This window comes from Oryzias latipes, chromosome 3, assembly GCF_053564925.1.
Source record: "Oryzias latipes strain Hd-rR chromosome 3, Olatipes_Hd-rR_3.1".
In the NCBI taxonomy this organism is placed as follows: Eukaryota; Metazoa; Chordata; class Actinopteri; order Beloniformes; family Adrianichthyidae; genus Oryzias; species Oryzias latipes.
In genome coordinates, this window is record NC_136239.1 from 35,201,975 (window position 1) to 35,222,909 (window position 20,935).

At 40.2% G+C, this 20,935-nt stretch overlaps 1 protein-coding gene across 6 annotated transcripts; it reads left to right on the forward strand.

Moving 5' to 3' along the window:
• The first annotated feature begins 325 nt into the window (after positions 1–325).
• Positions 326–16,595, forward strand: LOC101168446 (homeobox-containing protein 1). Of its 6 annotated transcripts, none has more exons than XM_078944653.1 (10): positions 326–527; positions 10,255–10,746; positions 13,407–13,492; positions 13,569–13,679; positions 14,350–14,506; positions 14,589–14,671; positions 15,007–15,120; positions 15,303–15,391; positions 15,491–15,574; positions 15,649–16,595. In XM_078944653.1, exons 2-10 carry the CDS (start codon positions 10,256–10,258, stop codon positions 15,976–15,978), a joined length of 1,545 nt encoding a protein of 514 aa, XP_078800779.1. In that variant the 5' UTR covers positions 326–527; position 10,255; the 3' UTR covers positions 15,979–16,595. The 6 variants fall into 6 exon arrangements, with proteins under 6 accessions (XP_078800779.1, XP_011492150.1, XP_078800777.1 ...); XM_011493848.4 differs by having other exon boundaries at positions 15,025–15,120; XM_078944651.1 differs by having other exon boundaries at positions 15,297–15,391; positions 15,649–16,081.
• Positions 16,596–20,935: the final 4,340 nt, after the last annotated feature.

Consider the following 20,935-nt stretch of genomic DNA (forward strand, 5'->3'; position numbering starts at 1 on the left):
AGATTGAAATTTTCTTTATCCCCATATATTAAAAATTGACTTTATTTAAATTTTAAGGATTTTAAAATAAAGTTTAGACAGGAAAAGAATAGATTGAACTCCTTTATACAAAAACTCAGACATTTATTTTGTTCTCAAATCTTATTTGTATTTTAAGAGAGGTTATTGTTATTTACATATTATTTTGGAGGAATAATTTTAATAGGATTCAAATTAACCTTACCTAAAAAACTTAATCATGGTTTACAACAAACTTTCTGAACTGGCATTTTCAAGGCTTCCACCTGGGGAAAGTGGTCTTCACATTCCTGTACAATAAACTGATGGAACTACAATTCCCATGTGCCCTTGCGTGATTATCAACATGGCGTCTGTCTGCCGGACAAAAGGCGAATGTGGTTGACGGCGGATTGAAGCCCAATTAGAAGCAGGGGGAGACATTTTGGGAAAACTGTCAGTCCTTGCGCCTCAAGGCACCAGATATATGACCAAACGACCGCCTGTGGAGGCTCTCGGACTGGAATAAGGTGAGTGCTGAAGCCCCAACTGCAGCCCTATCGAAACGCCCCAGCTCCTGGTGCATTTCTCTTTTTTTCCTGTACAGTGAGTCAGATCTGAAAAAGTCCCGGAAAAAAAACGGTCAGTGGTGCTGGTTTGCTTGGCGGCTTAGTTTCACTCCACCTGAACGGTCTCCTGTGAATAATGACACCCTCGGCTTCCGTTTGGTTTACGTTCAAGCAAATGTAACGTCAACTTTTTTGTTGCCTTTATTTACTGCTGGTTATGACAACGCGGTTTTTCTTCGTGGGACATAATTTGGCGCGACGAAAATAGCTACCCCCCCCCCCCCTTTTTTTTCTTCTTTAAATCAATACAATGGACTCGTTTAGGAGGCAGTTTGATTATTGCCTACACATCTTTTATCTCATTACTAGTTTTTAAAGCAGCATAATTGATCTGTTTAGGGTCCAAATTCATCATCTTTACAAATAATTCAAATCTGATCAACTTGGTGCGTCAGCAGCAGTAAGTTGGTCAGTTGCTCCGAGTCCGGTTTGGAAGTTGCAGGCGCGTGCCCTGTTGGCACGCGCCTGCAACGGCCCGGACGGAGCCACGTCTGGTCTGGTCCGGAGCGTTGGCGGTTCAGTGGGTTCAGGTTCTGTTTACAGTTGTCCTTTAACGCGTCCGCCTAATGCTGTGACATTGCTCTTGAATCAGCCAATCCTTCCAGGACAAACTTGTAGTTCCCTCCCAAGTGTGTCTCCAACTTGTACAGAATTAGTAATAATAACAGTAATTTACAACGTTTCCTTCCTTAACTAGATTGTAATGGAATCCTCTGTTTAGAGAAGCCAGAGGTCAAGAGGTCAGAAATGCTGTTGTTTCTTGTATGCGGTCAAATGCAAAGCCCCGGTCTGGACTCATCCTGTCAAAATAGTTTACACTAGACCTGTACTTTCATGTAATACTGACACCATTTGGCGTCTCACATGGAGTTATGCGGCGTCTGCCGTTGCTGAAGGCTCTCCAGCTCCTCCCGGTCCTCCCAGTCCTCTGCAGGGTTCAGAACTTTCAGAGCTGTGAGAAACCGAACCACGTGATGAGACTGCTCCTTCCTAAGTTTTGACAAACGGGCATCGAGAGAAATAACTTAAAACAGAGAAGCCATCATTTACCGTATTTTCCGGACTATAAGTCACCCTTTTTTTCATAGTTTGGCAAGGGGTGCGACTTATACCCCGCAGCGACTTATATTAGAAATAAATTGAAATAAATACATTGTTAACCCTCCTGTTATGTTCATTTGTGAGGAACAGAGATGATGTTCCTGGGTCAATTTGATGTATGAGGTATGTTAAGTGTTAAGAGTATGTTAAGTGACTCAGAGAATCAGCAAATCATTTTTTTACAGTAAGATCTTGAAGGCTAACAACATAATATTCTATTTTCCAATGATTTTATAGATTCAGAAATGCAATAAAAATGACAACTGTTTCTACAAATACAGGATGAAAACAGAGTATTAGTTGGCCAATGATGCTTCATGAAAGGAATAAATAAATAAGTTTGAGAAAAAATTACTGTGAAATTATGAGATAAACAGTCTGCTATGATTGTGTCATATAAGGTTGTGAAAGTTAAAATGCGACTTATAGTCCAGTGCGACTTATCTGTGTTTTTTTCTACTTTATAATGCATTTTTGGGCTGGTGCGACTTATACTCCGGTGCGACTTATAGTCCGGAAAATACGGTAAATACGACACAAAAAGTGTGTTTGGAATAAAATGGACGGATAAGTGGAGTTGTGAAAGCTCGACTGTCTGATGTCTTTCTCTGCACAGACCTGTTGCGGTCCTTAGACTTGTCGGTACACCCATGTACCTGAAGACAAATAAATTCAAGCCGTGCAGGTCTCAGGGTGTTTGCAGGTTCAAGTGTTGATGGAAGGCTGTCGCATCACAAATTCTCAGCATGTTTAATTGCATTAGGAATGCAATAGCACTGCTTCTATAGTGACTGGTGGGACCAATAGACTAATGCAGAACTGGTAGGGGGAGACATCTCTAAACCATAAAACCTGAATGCCAAAGGTGACCTCCTGTAACAGCTTTGACTCTGTTACAGACGTTTGATTTAGTTAAAGGTGTTCCCAGTGGTCTTTTAATTATGATAATTCTGTTTTCATGCATTCATTCTCATTTATCTTCTGCTGTTTTATCCCTTTCGGGGTCACGGGGCTGCTGGAGCCTATCCCGGCCATTTGTGGGCGAAGACAGGGGACACCCTGGACAGTTCGCCAGTCTGTCGCAGGGCAATATTCTGTTTTATTGTCAAAATTAAAAAAGAGAAGCTGTCATTTTCCAGGGCATAGTTTCTGCAGAGCAGTAGGAGTTCTTTAGAGATTTGCCTCTGAGCTGTTATGGCATAACACACCTGACCCGTTTCCCATCATCCATCTGCTTGCATCCTCTCCCGCTAACTTACAGCTCCTCACAACCCCAACCTAACATTAGCAGTTCAACAAAAATGGTGAGCAGTATTGGAGCTATTCAGCTGTACATTTTTCTAAACCAAATACCAGCCTGATTCACAACAATTGAAATAAAGAAGTTCAAGAAATGCAATTTTAAGAGGCATTTTCTCTATATGTGTCCTCTTTAACGTGCCAGAAGAATATGGAGGGATATTTCTGCCACCACGTTGCACACAAAACTTTCTAAGTTGCAAATGAAAATATTAAATATTTGCTTTCCAAAACTACTTTGCGTTTGCTAAACATGTGTTTTCGCATGCATTTTTATCAAATCTCGCTTTGACTACTTTGAGCTCGATTTAACGTGATACGACTGCCACTGCTAAAAAAGTTGTCATCTCACTTTTTTCCCTATCTTTGATTTTGCTGACATTTGTTTCAGTTTAGCGCGACGAAGCAGCCATCAAACAGCTGCTGATTGGTCCAGATTTTAACCAATCAAATCGCTGTATTTATCTAACATGGTGTCTGCTACTGAGGCTCAGAAAGCGAAGCAACTCTGTTTACCCTCAATTTTGTCTCTTTGGATGAAGACGTTTTCATTTTTTATCAATTTAACAATAATTCATACTTTCTTTCTTTTTTAGCATTGATTAATTTTTAATAAGTCAGATTTGTGAATTTATGGCAGAGGATCTCCGGAAACTGTAAAATAAACTGTCAAGTTTATCTGCTGACATTAAATCAACAGGCCAGTGTGTGATCTGTGAATCCTGCAGAGCAAAATATTGGTAAAAAGTCTGAATTTCTTTAAGATCTGTTTGTTAAAACAATAAAATATTTAAAGCACATATTATTTCATGCTGCACAAGTGTTTGGGATTAGATTAGAACAGCAGTGAAGAGTACAATGATGATGGCTCACCACAGTAGATTCAATGTATTTAGCATAAGAAGCATTTTTAACTTTTATGTTCATTTTCACAGTGTCTTTATCTTTTAGAACACGTGAGCGTTTGTCCAAAGTAAAAAAAAAATACTCATGAAAAAAAGGCTATTTTTTTCGTAATATTTCAACGTTTATTGATAAAAATAAAACAATAGTTCAGATACAAATCTTAAAAAGTGTTACTTCCGGCTGGACAGAGTCGGAGGTCAGATGTTTTTTTTCTGCTGCAGACATTTTAAACACGTTGGTCACTAAATAAATACAAAACTCTGGTTTATTTTAAGCTGCTTTGCTGCTCTTTCTGGGTTTTACTCTGAGAGAAACGGGCCAGAATGGTTGAAAACGGCAGAATCCCAGAACAGAACCGATACAAAGTCCAAAGTCCATGTCTGCCTCCCAGACGCATCGCTATGAGACAAAGACACCTGATTGGTTGGAGCAGCTTCGTCACATCAAACTGAAACGTAACTCAGCAAAATCAAAGATAGAAAAAAAGCGAGATTTGACACAACGCATGCGAAAACGTGTGTTTTGCAAACGCAAAAAAGTTTTTGAAAGCAAAAAAAAAAATGAAAAGCAAATATCTAATATTTTCACTTGCGACTTAGAAAGTTTTGTGTGTAACGTAGTGGCAGAAATATCCCTCCATACAAGAACAAGTTAAAAACACCAAAGATGCGATTTTCATTGGAGTGTGTCTTTAATTAAACAAATAACAGTAGTTTGAAACTACTGCTGTGCTAAAGGGATAATTATAGGGCGTTGAGTTTAAAGCTGTCAGGAAGGAAGCCCAAGGAAAGACTAGAGATGAGGCTTGTAGACGCTGTCAGAGATGACAGGAAGTTGGAAGACGTCAGAGGATCAGCTTTGAATTCCAGTTGGACACCATGGTAGCAGCGGTCGGTAGTTAACATTTAAAAACCTAATTTATTGTGGAAAAACAATCACTTACCATGATCCAAAAAAATGGATTAAGTGAAAGAAAAAATAACCCTTTGATGGCTGAGGTCACAACACTAATTGCGATCCAGCAGGAGGCTACGATCCCCAAGTCTGTAGAAAGACGTTAAACTCGAGAAACGAGTGGATGACTTGAATAACCCAGTGTAATCACCGGACTAAAGATGATACCACGGTCATGTGCACATGCAGGGACAACGAGGAGGAACCCAGTGAGCTGGTGAGGAGCTCTGCTTAGCAACAGGTGGAGGCTCTACTCCAAAGGGATTTCCCAGGATGTAAAGCAAGAACATACTGAAGGGAACAGAGTCTACTAGAATGAGCATCTGACTAAAACAATTGTGGAAATTGACAAAAAAAACTGGAAGAAAAAGGAGAAAACTTAGAACACTGGTGAGAAACTGTAAAATATTTATCAAATTAATATGGAGGAGTTGGAGAAGGTCTTGATCACAGCAGTCAGAGTATAAGATATGTAGCAAGACATACAAACTGAGATCTTCACTGGATGTTTGAGGCGAGAAAACAAACAAAAGTCAACGTTTGATACGGAGAATTCCGAACTGTGAACAACTTGACCTCAACTTACTGATAACAACCCACAGGAGGACCATGATAGCACGTTTTTTTTTCTTCAAGAAAACATGGACAGCAAATATAACAGCTTAGAGAACTTCAAAAAGTCTTTTAACCGAGCAGGAAGACTGTTAATCATTCACTTTAACAGTAGAAGAATGTATACCAACCTGGAGCCATCATGGATCATCTATAGAAAATGGAACATCCATTTAACACCATAACCATACCTGGAACTTGATGCGTCCCCTGAAGACAGAAGTCAAACGTCGTGAATTGTTTTTTAAGTGGTTTCGGTAAACAACCCTCTGAAATTGGAAGCAAACATTTTCCAACTCACTTTAAACTTTAGGGTTGTTTTATTACAACGATTTGAATGTAATGTAACGAGCTAGTATTCCTCACATAAATGTGAAGTAATGCTCTCAGCACATTTAGGAAAAATAAACAGGTTATTTACATTTATTTATATTGTTCCTTTTTATTTTTGATAAGAAAAAAACATTTAGTAAAGAATTAAAAAAAACTACTGGGGGAAGAATTTTCCTTACTTTGTGTTTAAGTCAAAGCTGGATTATGTCCTTTTCTAGAGCATTTTTTTCAAAGGACAACAGAAACTGTTGCTTTGTCTTTTAGTATTTGCAAATGTTTGTGGGTTTTTCATATCTTTTGGAATTCAATTGTTTTTTCATAAGGGAGAGGAAGCAGAGTTGCAGGAAACAAGATATCTACATATGCTAAAAATATGTTTAAACAAATGAACAAAATAAGGAAAGAACCCCCCCCAAACCTCTTGAATGGGGGATACTTTAATTTGATTTTAATGTACCACAGAAAAATCATTTCTATGTAACAGTTAACAGGTCATATTTATTTTGCACGCCTGCATTGATTATTTGTATCAGAGCAACTGTGAGTCATTCTATGCAGCTGGGTGAAAATTATGCATCTGCTTGAAATGCAGTTTTATTGGCATTTTTCCCAGGATGCACAGTTTCGCTCGCTTTCTTTCTATCCCTCTCCCTTATATCTGTAACGCTGACATGCCTGCTGACTTAGATTTTCTGATATTGCCTGTTTTCTCCTCTGCGGCTGAAAGAAAAGAAAGCTGTTATCTTTTTTATTTTTATTTTTTATCGCCCTCTCTTTGCCAGAGCCCTTTTGCTCTCAGACCAGCTTTATGAATATCAGATTTACTTCTCTTATGCTGCAGTGATATGAAACATAAAAATATACCCCATGAAAAGGAACGGTTTATGAGGCAGAGCCACATGGAAAGTGAGTATGCATTTTGTCTGAACACAATAGCTCCTGATGAACGGGGCTCATTTGCATAACTTCAAATGAATAGTGCATTTAAAAACATCTTCAGGGGGAAAAAAGGCCTAATTTAGTCTGGAGGAATGCAGTTAATAACTGGATCACAGCTGCAGAACAGTGTTGAGGGTTTGTTTGTGGGCCTGTTCATGTATTATGTTCTGGGGGCAGGAAACAGAAAAACGAGACTGTTGTCTCTGTATGATCCTTGTGCTGTTTAATAGGTGAAGATGGTATTAATTTAATTTACAGATGATAATTTTTCATGCACTAGTTATTCATTTCATGTGTAAATGCTTAATTATTTCTTAATTTCGTAACATTTAAAGTGAGGTCAAAAGTAAAAGCCTATTCAGGATTGCAGGCATGACATTTTTCTGTCTTAGTATGTTATTTCTAGAGGCGATGAATGCACATTTATCCATCTGATGTTCAGAGTTTGGATAAAAAATGCTTCAATGTTTATTAGAAATACAAAGAAAAAAAAATCAGCATCAAATTCATAGAGCATCCTTCATGTGTGATCAGTTACCCAGAATTCACAGTTCTGAGGAACGGTATTGTTTAGAAATATTGCTGGGTATCCAATTAGATAGTTTTTAGGCACAGACTGAGTGGCCACTATCACTTTTGAAAGAATATTTTTATTCAAAACCAGTTTCTTATAAAGAAATTCATGTTGTCAATCTGAGTGGTAGGCCTGCAAATGTATTGTTTGCACGATATCAAGCTGTGCAATATGCAAATTGCAAAAGTCGGCGGAAATTGCTATACAGTTTTTCTCAGTCGCTTTAGTACAATTCTCAGATCAGAATTGAAGTTTGCAAATACGTGTGTGCATTTCTCCAAACAATTTGTACAAACAGCAAAACACTATGGATTTCTTGCAAAAGCCTGTAACTTGCTCAAAATCTTTAGTTCATCTCTCAAAACTAAGTCTTTATGTCATTGAACATGTCAGTGCCATCAGAATGTCAAGTCCTTGTGTCATTGTCTACGAACAAGACAGTCAAATTACTTAGTCATGTTGTCAATATAACTGTGTACTTTAGAGGGAGGTTCTGATGTGAACTATGGCTAAAGTTTTAATGACAATTATTGTAAAATGTAAGTTACACATTTTTTGTTTGATTGCAAGAGACTGGACAAGATTCACATTTACAGTTTTACTGTTCATTTTGTAATTTGTTGGCCGACCATGTCATACCAACATAGAAAAAACCCACTGCAAACAGTAACACAAAGGGAAAAAAAGATAGGACAATATTCTGTACAACAGTGCAGGCAGTGCAGTAGGAATTGGTGTGGTCTTCCTACACCTCTTGTCGTTCCTGTTTGTTAGGCCACACATTCTCATCCACATTACAGCGAATATCCTCTCTTGCAATGCAGCGTGGAAAGAATCTTTTAGAGTGTCTTATCCAGCCTCTGCAGACGTCTGCTGTGATGTCATCACACGCTGCATCCATGGCAGCCAGGAGGGTCATTTGTGTATGTGGCTGGCGATCATAAACTTTCCATTTCCATGCTGAGAAAAATTCTTCAATAGGGTTACAGTAAGGAAAGGAGAGTAGCGTGAAATGAACTCCATCCGCATCTCATCAGGAACACGTACATGTCTTCGGCCTCTTCCTCGGTTTTGCCCCCTAACTCCTCCACCACGCAACCTCACTACTCTTCCTCTTCTTCTTCTCTCTGGCTGTTGACCCCGCCCAATTCCTTGTCCTTCCATTGTCAGACATAGAACATTGTGTTGTGCTTCTGCCATATACAGTATATACTTGCCTTTTCACTGTCAATGAGATGCACCTTTGTTAGAGGAAGTCAAGTCACCTGAGAGCAATTTACCAATTCAGGACAGATTTAGACAAAAACACATACTGGAGATGTATAGAAATATGTTTGTCACATTATGACAACTTGGTCAACCATTCTGCAGTTAATGACTTATACGATGAACTAGTGACTAGGTGTTTTGAGGAGTAAGACTATTGCACAGTGAACTACATAATACATTTTGATCAACATGACATAAACAATTGATAATTTAGCAAAGAGCAGAGAATTGTACTTAATTATTTGCATGGATGTACCAAAGCAATTGCAACTTGTTCAAAGAAGTGAGAAACTGCTTATATGATGTGCACAAGTGACATCATGATGTGAAAATTGAACAAATAGTTTTGGGAATTTCATTCTGATCTGAGAATTGTACTAAAGCGACTGAGAAAAACTGTAAACGGTAATCTAAATACTTCAAGCTACCATAAGATTGTTTGAAGACATTTCAATGAATCAAATAAATCCCTTTATACGTTTGACCAATCGGATGAAGCCCTTTTATGTTAGATGTTCACCTCCTATGTAAGCATAATAATAAGTTTTGTTGACTCTTATTTGAACTGTTTGCAGTGAAAGGGAAATTATGTATTTAGCTGTTGTGCCATTTTTTTATGTGTCTTAAGTTATATCGTCATCGCAATGTTGATCACTAATATCGCAAATGGCGAGTTTTCCTCGCATCGTGCAGCCCTAATCGGTAGGCTCCTGAACCTCCCACTACGGTTCATTCAAGTGACGCTCAGAGTCAGTGAGACTCACATAAACCGGATTATTTAGAATTTATTCAACTTATTAACGCTGAGGCAGCACAGAACTTTGTTCCTTCTGATTGTTACTTTACAAGTAGAAAATTAACAGCGAAAAATAAAAAGTTTGTGTGTTTTGTAATTTTGTTTGAATAAATATGCATTTCTCAAGGGAAACAATATCAGAATCAAATCATTTGGAAATGGTGTCCAACCCGATTCAGAACCCAGATAAGAAGTTCTTAGTAACATCTGATGCCATTGAAGGTCAAAGCCAGCCTGAAAGTGCTGTTGGAGACAACTGAAAGCCCCGCAGGTCAGAGGTTTTCACTGCAGCCAAAACCAAAAACAATTCAGATGGAACAAAGGAAAGCTTTTTTTTTTTTTTTTGAATTCCAGCTTTTTCCCATATTCTAGATAAATTATACTCTTTTTCAGTCACATTTTCAGCTTCATTCATGTGACTTTAGATTTTCTCTCTCTGGAGCTGGTGCACATTGATTCTATGAAACAAATATGTTTGTCCAGATGTCTGCAATCAAATGGAGGGCTGGGTTTATCAGTGATTCCATCTTTATTCAGAAAATGAACATCGATGTATCAAATTCAATTATTTAATTCATGAAAGTTTTACATTTATTTATTTTATACAATTACTTACGTCAAAGTGTTTTTCATAACCAAATAAAATGCGTTTTGAAGAGGGGGAAAAATTTGAATTAAACTCAACTGTGAACTTGTGAATTGGTTCAGTATTTTGGCAGTGATGCACAGTTCTCATAAAATGTCCAAGTCCAGTTTGATCATCTGAAAAAAGCATTTAATTTGAACTTTCCAATGAAAATCATCCCTGAACGAACATGAATCTTGCATCTTGCTTTTCTTTGCAGAATGTTCCAGCAGAGGGAGGAGCCTCGCTTCACCATCGAGCAGATCGACCTCCTCCAGAGGCTCCGGCGGACTGGAATCACCCAGGCGGAGGTCCTCCATGCTCTGGACACGCTGGACCACATAGACAGGCAGCATGGACACAAGTTGGCCTGTAAACCCTCCTATGTACCACCCACGTCTTCCTCCAACCCTGCCTTCGCTTCTTCCTCCATGACTTCCACCTCAACTCAGACAACTTTTCCCGAACACCGGCTCTCACTGTCGCCCACCAACAACTTCGACACCGCGTCTCCACCTCTGCCGGTTCCCGCCTCACCGGTCATGGTGCCAACTGTGGTGCAGAACGGCCTGGTGCCCGTCACCAATGGGAAGCTTTCCCCGCCCCGGTTCTCACTCGGTGTGGTGGGCGGGAATGTACCTGGATCAGGTTACACCTTCGAGGCCAGCGAGGACTACCTCGACGTGGATGAGAAGGTGGAGGACTTGATGAGGTAAGACCTGAGCAGTCTGACCGGTCGGTCCATGTTACCTCTCATGTGTCATCAGGGATGGAGAAAAGACTCACTTCTTAAATGTCGTTTCATAGAATGGATCTGCTTGTGCTGGAATGTTTGTATAAAGCTACCAATTAAACTATGATGTTATAAGGAAAAGATATATAAATATTTTTTTATTAGACCGTATTTATCCCACAATGGGAAATTTGTTCTCCGCATGTGACCCGTCCCCTGGGGGAGCGGTGAGCTGCAGCCGAATCGCGCTCAGGAGGCAGTAGCGTCAAGGGCCCTCATTGGGTGATGTTAATTGCTCGCCCTTGATATGGCAATTGCCCCAGTACCATTGTTCATTCCCCTCCGGGAATCGAACCCTGGGTCCCTGCGTGGTAGTCACCTTACCAACCGAGCTACCCAGCCGCTGTTCAAAATGTGTCAAATAGGAAGAGAAAGGTCATCCAAAAACTAGAATTAATGTGCAATAATATAGTTATTGTTATTCTGACAGATCAGCTGATATTAAAGATAGATGAAAGAGAAAAGTCCAACATTTATACTTCCTGTCGGGCTGAATAAGAATGTTCTCAATAAGTAATGGACCAAAATGCTTGATTTTTGTTATTAAAAAGAAAATTACTGAAACTCTGACCTTTCATTTGTGCCAAAAGCCAAATATGCTGTTTTCTTTGAACTCCTAAGAACATCAGAGATTAATTTTAAACTGTTTGTTTGGAAAAAAACTGAGCTGGACCTTCTTATGGCAAATATTTCTGACAAAATACTGAATTGGATTTTGATATAAAAGTTTATGACTTTTATTAATTAGATTTCCATTATAAATCAATTTAATTTGGTTAGATTCACAAAAAAAGGAGGAAATTCCATGAATAAAATTATACTTTCTAACATAAACTACCAAAAAGCAGTTTTTCAGGAAAAGTTATCAATAAGTTTGATTAATGGAAATATATTTTTCATTTAAAATTGATTCAGTATCATTTTATTTCTTTAATCCACCTGTAATGATGATCAGTCAGAAATAAGGCAAATGTAATTCTTTTTCCTGTTCTCATCTAAACATTGCTTTGGTTTGTTGAGGTTTCCCAGCTTTTGTTTATTCTCTTTCTGGCACTGCTGGCTAATCAGATTTATCGCTGGAATTTGAATGAAACTGTTTCAAGATCTTGATCTTTTTTGAAAATGTACATTTTTGTTCTCATGCATGACGTGAGTGGAGCCAACTTGAACTGTTGCATAGACAACATCACATGTTATGTGAGAGTCTCAGGGATTAGTGTATGATTTGTTTTTGTAATATCTTTTCAGTTATTGACTGTATATAAGAACTGGGAAGAGTAACCCCTCCCCTCTCATGTTCCAAACAGGAAGTACCCGCTGGCTCCCATTGACTTCTGTAGAGAAATAAGCAGCTATTTCTCACTCATTCTATTGGTCAGAATAACCATGCTTGCTTTAATACCTTTTTCTTAACATTTTCTTCTTGCTAGTCCTAATTTTTTTTCTGTAGTTAAAGGTATAAACCGACCAATCAGTTACCTCGGTAAAAGTAGGTAGGGCCTCTTGTCCTCCATATCCACTGTTTGATTGACAGATTGTGTAGCCTGCTTTTTGGTGTAAAATGCAAGAAATGATCCGTTTTATTCAGGAACGTTCCACCCACGTCTAGCTTTGTGAAGAGTTTTTCATAACCAAATGACATTGGTCGGAAATGGAAATTTTATCAATCAACTGTAAACTTTTAAATCAAAGTCACATGTATTCAACGACCTCTCCACACCTGATAATGGGTTGTTTTATTATTATGTTCTGTGTATCAGCAGCATCCGTTGATTTTATTTACACACTGGTACTACAAACCATTTAACATACGATTTTTTGATCTACCATGTTACTATTTTCTGTTCATTTGGTTCCTCGTTTCATTTAGCTGCTCTTCAGCTTTAAAGCTAAATATCAGGTGCCTTTTGTCAAAGAAGAAAAATAAATCTACCTTAAGGAAAGCAGGTTCTCATCATCTACTAACCTGCTTATGGAAACCTGTAACCAAGAATGTGGGTACTTAGGGAAATTAGTTATAAATGAGTTTGTAAATGTACTCAAAAAGAACATTTCTACTGGTATTTTTCTTGTTTTCCTCTCCTCTGTCTCTTACATGAAACATTTAGACATTATTTGAGACTAGATGAGAATTTATGATCTGAATGTCTGTCTGTCTGAATTTCTAGGGGTTGTCGTGTCTGATCTGATGGCAATAATCAACAGATTGTTAGTAATGCACATCCTTGCATGCATGCACCTGCTGCAGAGGCTGTGATGGTCCCGAAGTCGGCCGTAATCAGAATATGTTTTGAGGAAATCTGCCCGACTCTGTCCACGGAGGCTGACACACACACACACACACACACACACACACAGCCGTGCTGCTCATTTGTAGTCTGCAGCCGCCTGATGGCAGTCAAAGCAATATTGATTTTAACATGTGTGAAGATTGAAATCAAGTCGGCATGAGAATGATGAAGAAAAAAAGAATGCAGCAGGATTCGGGCTCTCGCTGCCATTTGATCTGGTGATAAAGTGCCGTGTGTAAAGTGCGTATGCAAATGTCAAGCTTGATGTTTGTGTTTGTTTTGCCGTAGGAGAGACAGTGCGGTGATCAAAGAAGAGATCAAGTCTTTCCTAGCTAACAGACGCATCTCCCAGGCAGTGGTTGCTCAGGTAACAGGTGAGCATCCGAAAAACCAATAGGTATAATCAAGTGTGGCTTCCGCCGGGTGACCCCCGCCTCCCTTATTTTGAAGGGATCAGCCAGAGTCGGATCTCTCACTGGCTCCTGCAGCAGGGATCGGACCTCAGCGAGCAGAAGAAAAGAGCCTTCTTCCGCTGGTACCAGCTGGAGAAGACCAACCCCGGTAACAGCAACCAGTCTAGTGCATCTTTGAAGTCCAACTCCAATCATCTCTTGGTGCATTTTCAAGCGTTCCCAGTCCTCTTTTAAGTAGGATTACGCTATTTATAGCCAAAAACATAAACAATGTTTTGTTTTTAGGGACATTGCTTCTTTTAAAGCGGCAGAAGTTCAATAAAGTGACCCCACCCTCCTTCCCCTCCCCATTATGGTCCATCTGCCTTCAATGCATGGCTGTTAGAATAAATACTCAGAAATGCACTTTTTTTAGCTTAAGTTTCTTTATAAATGTCCCTGATCACCAGAGAACTGACGCAACAATGTTAACAGCACGTTAAAAACACCAATTCTATTGGAGTGGGTCTTTAAATGACATTAATTAAGAGTAAATCCCTTTTTTTAAACGCACATTTATGTGTTTTGGGAGGTATAAATCAGTTGTATTCAGAGATTCTGTTGATAACTGGCCTGTTTATGAATTTTCCTCTGGCATTGTCAGATGTCTATAATTACAGAAACAAAAACTGAAACCAAATAACAGTTATTTTGGGTTAAATTTGAACCCTCAGTGTCTCGTAAAAACGAGCTTCCTCACTGGCCTGTGAGGGACGAAACGTCTCTATTTTTAGCTGGACGAGCACTGAATTATTGAAGCTTAATTTCTCCGACTCCAGGTGCCACCCTAGCCATGCGAGCTGCCCCTCTAGCTCTGGACGACATGGTGGAGTGGCACCAGACCCCGCTCCCATTCAACTCGGCCCCCACGGGCTTCCGTCTGAGACGGGGGAGCCGCTTCACGTGGAGGAAAGAGTGTCTTGCCGTCATGGAGAGGTGAGCCCTCAGAAAGAGGAGCGTAGGCTAAACTCGCAGGTCTGAGAAGAAGAATTCAAGCACAATGTTTTCTTTCATGCAGCTACTTCAGCGAAAACCAGTACCCCGACGAAGCCAAAAGAGAAGAGATTGCCACAGCCTGTAACGCTGTGATTCAAAAACCAGGTGAGTGGTTAGCCATAGATCATGGACACTCCTTACTTTAAGCCTTGGTCACATCCACCTGTACGGGTTTTTGGGTTGTCTGGGCCCGTGGAGCGTCATAGAGAGGAGAGGGATCGCAGGTGTGACTTACAGTTCCCGTTTAGGCTCATGTGACCACATCATGAAAATGGAACGTCCCACTGTCATGTATATGGTAAATGTATTGAAAGACATTAAAGTAAAGAACCATGGCTGTGATGCTTAGAGAGAAGGCTTTGAAGGAACCACTAACCAGAGTCAAAGGCATAGTTTAAGGAGTGGAGATGAATGTTTAATTTTTTAACGTTTATCGACAGTTGGTCTGTGTGTTAAAGGGAAGAAGCTGTCTGATTTGGAAAGAGTTACTTCTTTAAAGGTCTACAACTGGTTTGCCAACCGCCGCAAAGACATCAAGAGACGTGCCAACATAGGTAATATCTACCTCTGTTGATGTTTAAGTTGAATGCATTTGCTCGCTGCATCCCTCAGTCTGGAATTTTCTGTCTGCAGCACCAAAAATGAGGTTTTTCTGTTAGAGGGGCATCGGATTTAGCGGCTGCCTCTCCCGCTGGAGTTGATATGCTATGATGACTTTGTGTTTTTGAAGAAGCAGCCATCCTCGAGAGCCATGGGATCGAGGTCCAGAGTCCAGGAGGTCAGTCGGTCAGTGATGAGGTGGACGGGAATGAATTCCCCGACCAGGTGATCCTCAGATGAGGTTATACTCTTCCACTCGGGACATGCGTGTGCATCTTTTATAAACAATTTTGTTTGCATTTTCTTTCTCGTGCACTGACGCAGGCTTGCGAGGCGTCCCTATTAGACAAGAGAGCTTCAGCCAGGCAGCTGGCTTTCAGTCGAGCTGATTTGTCTTCTCCAACCCAGGTACGTCCCATCAACCTCCAGACAATCCTAAGCTTTCCAACACCTGCTAACCTTCCTTCTTCATTCTCCACCAGGTTCCCACACCATTTCCTGGCTGGTTTTCTGCTCTGGCCAGAGGAGGCGTGTCAGGACAGAGGGGCATCTCTCTGATTGGCCGCTCTCTGTTATCGGCGTCGGTCGCTCCAGCAGAAGGTTCCAGGCTAGCAGGTGCGTCCTGGTCTCCACCCTCCCCTTCTCTGCAAGACGAGCCCAGCGTTCACAGAGCACCGTCAGAACCTCAGGACCCAGCAGGTTTGGGGAAGAACGCGGCGGACGGCGGAAGCCCGGCTTCGGCCGGCCAGCTGGAAGAGGCGGGGAGCAGCGTGGGGAACGAGATCAAGATGGAGTCTCTGGAGGACGACTGATGGAGCAGCAAAAGCGGAGCAGTCGGAACAGGTGTCACTATATGCAAGCAGAATATGTGGGAATGTATTAAGAAAAAAGAAGAAAAGAAAAAAAAGACCAAAAGTTGTGTAAAGTCCAATCCTGATATACCTCCCAACCCTACCTCCAACCACCAACCTGCTCCACTACACTCGTATAGCAACTATCAGTATATCATTATAAAGGTTATAACAAAGTTTTAGTAGAGTGTTCTCCAAGTTTCTCTGAAAGTTTCAAGATGCCCCTGAAAACAGCAGAGACTTTTTTTTAACCACCTCATTTCTGTGGTTTGTGTTTTTTAAGGTGAGCCTCTTCTGAAACTTTCACAGAAAGCAGCCAACGAGGACACGGCGCTGTGTGCAGGTTTCCTCTGGAAACAGCACAACAACACTGTATTTGGCGCGGGAATCGAACCGTTTCAGGGTCTTTCACTGTGATCGCAACACAACTGAAAAGCCTCAATGTGTGTACAGTTCAGAGCTCATACTCAGCGGTTCTTTTCCATGTGGTTGTGCGTTTTCATCCGCTTTCTGCACTATGGCTGTGCAGGAACGACAGCATTTCTGACGGATGAAGACATAATGCACAGGAGAGCAAACCCAGGAAGAAAAAAAGTTTCTGTGGAAACAGAAAAAGAAAAGGCCATAATTTCAATTTTATAACTTGTAATAGATGTTAATGTTGCAGTTTAACCAAACTTACAATTTATTTCTCCTTGTTTCACATTTTAACTTGTGATTAGAAACCTCTTTTTGTCCTTAAAGACCCACTCCGATCATCATTTTTAGGTATTTTGATTACGACTATGCTGTTTTCTTTAGCCAAAATCCAAAAAAATCTGTTGTTTTGTAGGACAGTTTCTGCAGAGCAGCAGTAGATCATTAAAAATTGATCTCATGAGTTGTGCAGCAACCCCGCCCCCCCTTACCTTCCCCACCGCTTAGAGGTGGGAGCAGGGAGCTTGTGGCCCGCTCAGTGCATTTTCTACGACACAAATAAGCTCTTTTTTTTCTCCCTCTGCTCCTGACTCACAAGGATTTGAATAAAGAAATATTCAGGAAAGCAAAGTTTAGTTTGCTTTCTACATGTCTTCCATCGTCCATAAAATGCCACACGAACAGGTTTTCTCATCGGAGTGGGTCTTTAACAGCCTCACCAAAGTTACTCGTCGTTTTCTGTTGTGTCGCTCAGACACATTTTTAATCCTTTTCTTCGAGTGAATTCTTAGAGAGTGAGAATTCAAACTCTATAAACGCTCTCAGCGCTTTCCCCTCAATATTTTATTACTATAAACCTTAGCGGTATTTAAGCAACTTGTACTCAAACGTCAGTGTTAGACTTTCAGGTTCTTCTTAATCTTTACAGCCGGAACTGTATATAAACCCTTGATATCTGCCTGATCGGCTCTTATTTATTCATTTATGCCTCCACAATGATTGAACACTGTGAGATAATCATCCATATAGATCAGGAGAGAAAAGTGAAAGATACAGTTGTACATACGTGCTGTTTGTAGCCTAATGCATTTCTATTTACACTGCATGTGCATTTAAGCATCAAAGGAGAGAAGCTATCAGAATGAGGCTAACTTTGTTATTTTTTGTTATTTTTGGTAAGAGGCAAGTGAAACATTAGCCAAAGTATTAAGTTTTAATATGTGTGTGTTTTCTGAGTGGATGATGGGTGGAGTCATAGAGATATGCTGATGAAAGGCACATTAAATGTGCCCAATTATTGCTAGAAAAATATCTTCCTGATACGTGTATCCGTGTTGTGTTGTCAATGCGTTGTGTTGTAAACACCCCCCTTCGTTGTGTAGAGTTGTACGTTTATTTGAACGACACTTTATTGTGCACTGTGCTGATCAGATTCACTGCTGGTCTCACATTTCAGCGACGGATGGCACAGCCGCTGCGGAAGTCCAGCCTCTGCGAGGAGCTTTTGCACTTTTCAGGTCAAGTCGTGCCGTTTTTCCGGAAAAGCCCCCCAAGTTCTCCGTTTTAATAATCTGAAGTTTTCCTCGGCTACGTCCAAATTCCTTCACTGCTCACTATATAGCGTGCTCTCCATTCTGTGGTGCTGTCCGAATGAGCAATTCCAAAATCAAGTGCTCTAGAAATTTCCCAGAAATCTCTGCAAAAAACCATTGGGCATCAATGCTCACTTGAATGGTGAATATAGACCATAATGCATTGCGTTTGAACAATTTTTGAGACGAATTTAAATATTTTTTAAATAAAATGTCAAAGTTTTCCACTTCAGAACACAGCGGGTTCATAAATGGTCGTCGCAAAAACGCTCATATCAATGAGATTTACACTTGGTGAAATCGATGACATCATATCCGCTGTTTAAAAAAAAAAAAAAAAAAGTAGTGAGCATGGTGTCCGAATAGCTTTCAAAATCCAGGTCACTACACATAGCACCATTTAGTTTAGTGTTTGGGGATCAGGGTGGGAATTCGGACACAGCCCTAGTGTTTTCTAAACCCATTTAGCAAAAATCATCGTTTAAACCTAGAATTCTCTGATCACAGTGGCTCTTAGTACCGACCAGAGACGTAACCATTTAAACCACACATGAAGCCAAAGGGGAACATGTGGGCAATAATATGTACCTTTGGGATTCAGCAGCTGGCCTTCCCTGCAAGACCTTCCTATGAACAAATACACTCTCATTATCAGGAAGGAATTTAATCTGTTTTAAAGTCACATGACAGCATCTTTTCTGAACTTGTCTCAACAGAAAAGAAATAATTTTCTGCCGTTGAGGAGTTTCTCCCTTTTTGGCTTTAATCTCCTGATGCCTTTTTTAAAACCTGGTTTCTTTTTTTCCAACACCTTGTTTCTAATGAGCTTTGAATACCCAGATGCACTAAAGTGTTTATGCTCGACTCGGTGACCAGGTCTGGGTTCAGTTGGCTGCAAAACAACCACCAGTCACTTAAAGTTGGCTGTCAAAGCTTTGATCACCAGCTGGTAGTGCCCTCTGCTGGATACACGCTGCATCACCTCATGCCACATTTTACTAGCATGTACGTCTTCACTAAAAATGCAACTTCCTGCGGTACTTAAGATTGCCCACATATTCAATCTTTCATTTTAACATCATGTAAATGTGTCTCCCTGACAGAATCTCTTTAGCTTGTTGCTGCTGAACACAAAAACCCGGTTAGATCCCATTTTCTTCCTCAAAATACTCCTCACACTAAAAGGCAGCGCTGCATTGATGAGATCTATTTCTATTTTAAAGCACATTCATCTAAAATGTGTGCAATCACAACACTACAACATCTCTAAGCAGCTTTTATTCAAACACACTAAAGCTCTTAATGTTCTAATTAACATTTTGTTGAAAGATAAAGAGTGCACATACGCTATTTATCAAAGTTTGTGCAACGTATAAACTCACAAGCTTCAATAAAGAGTTAAATTAAGCTTTGAGAGCCAATGACTGTGCTTTTAGTTCTCATTAGGGTCAAATGTTAGACATTTGATGCAGATTTCTTACTTTCAGAGTAGAAAACGTTTTAATAACGTGGGGTTTCCACAATCTCTGAATGTTTTTTTAGGATCACATCAGTTTTTGTGGCCTGATTCTGAAAGGGAAGTCAGTTTTACTTTGAAGGCTTCAAACTTTTGTCAGGTTTATTATCAAAAACGTAAAGATTGCATCCTATTTGCACTTAATTCTACAATTTTTTAGCTAATTAAACAAAAACACAAACAAATTCTGCATATTTCACTGTCAGACTAAGACTTTTTAAGCCCAGTTTGATTACGAAGAAAACAGAAACTTGAGTTTTTTTGGTGTCTAACACTAAAAGCTTCCCTGTGGGTTGAACAGTGAAGTGCAGTAAAGCGGGGTTTTATTTTGAAGTGCCTTCTGTTTGGAGGAAGACTTCTGCGGTGGCTGTGCACACGTCAAAGCAACACTACTACGAGACGTTCCGTCACAATCCGCACGTGACGCGTCTTTGCTCAAAGCAGGTGCTGTGCAACTCGGCAGATACCTCACCCTCACCACCCCCCCCAGCGATAAGCTCGTCCCTGCAGGTCGCTCGGCAGTCTGAATCCGTTTTTAGACCACTGCTGGGAGGGAAAAAAAAAAAATCTGTGATGAGTCTTTAGAAAGATAAAGGGAACTCCGCCTTCAGTTGGTAAAGTTTAAACTTAAGGGGAAGTTTGTTTCTAAAACAGGCCTCCTGCGTTAGCTTGCTTGAGTTTTCATCCCAAACCAACGAAAAAGCGTTCTGGTGGAGTATAAATCTTCAGCGTTGTAGCCAAAACGTCAGATAAAAATCTAAAGTTTTGTGTCTCTGTGACTGAGCGGCAGCAGAGCTGACCCCAGTCTTTATGCTTTAAGCTCCATTTCCTTGAATTTTTCTGATGATACCAAAACCAATGGTTTTCTTTTCAATCTGCTAAGCAGAAGAAGCCGTCGGGGAACGAATCTGTAGATGTTTTAGACCATGTGCTGTTTGAGATTATTTCAGGACTGAAGGTGAAGTTGCTGCCGTCAACGTCCTCGTGTTTTTGCATCTGAGGTTGCTGTCCTTTGGTCAGATCATCTTTTTGCCTTTTTGATTAAAGTCAGGGTGCAAATTTTCAGGGCCACCGAGACACACTGCAGTGTTACACATTTATAAAGACAAATGACATTAAATAAGCAGTATTTGGTAGAAGATGAACTTATCAGCGGAAGCATCTCTTCCTGTGTTTTTAGGATCCAATACCTGTGAGTTGATGGATTAAAAACACAGGGCAATTTAGGGTTTTAGTTTGTTTTTTATTGTTTTTTTTTTTTTTCCTGAACATCTGCCTTTAGTCCTCTGTTGCCTTGTTTAGAAAGCTGCTGCTTCTGTTGCATGTAACCCTTGTGCTATCTTAGATGACCCCACCCTTTGGCGTGTTCTCCCTACCATTACAAAAGTGGAAA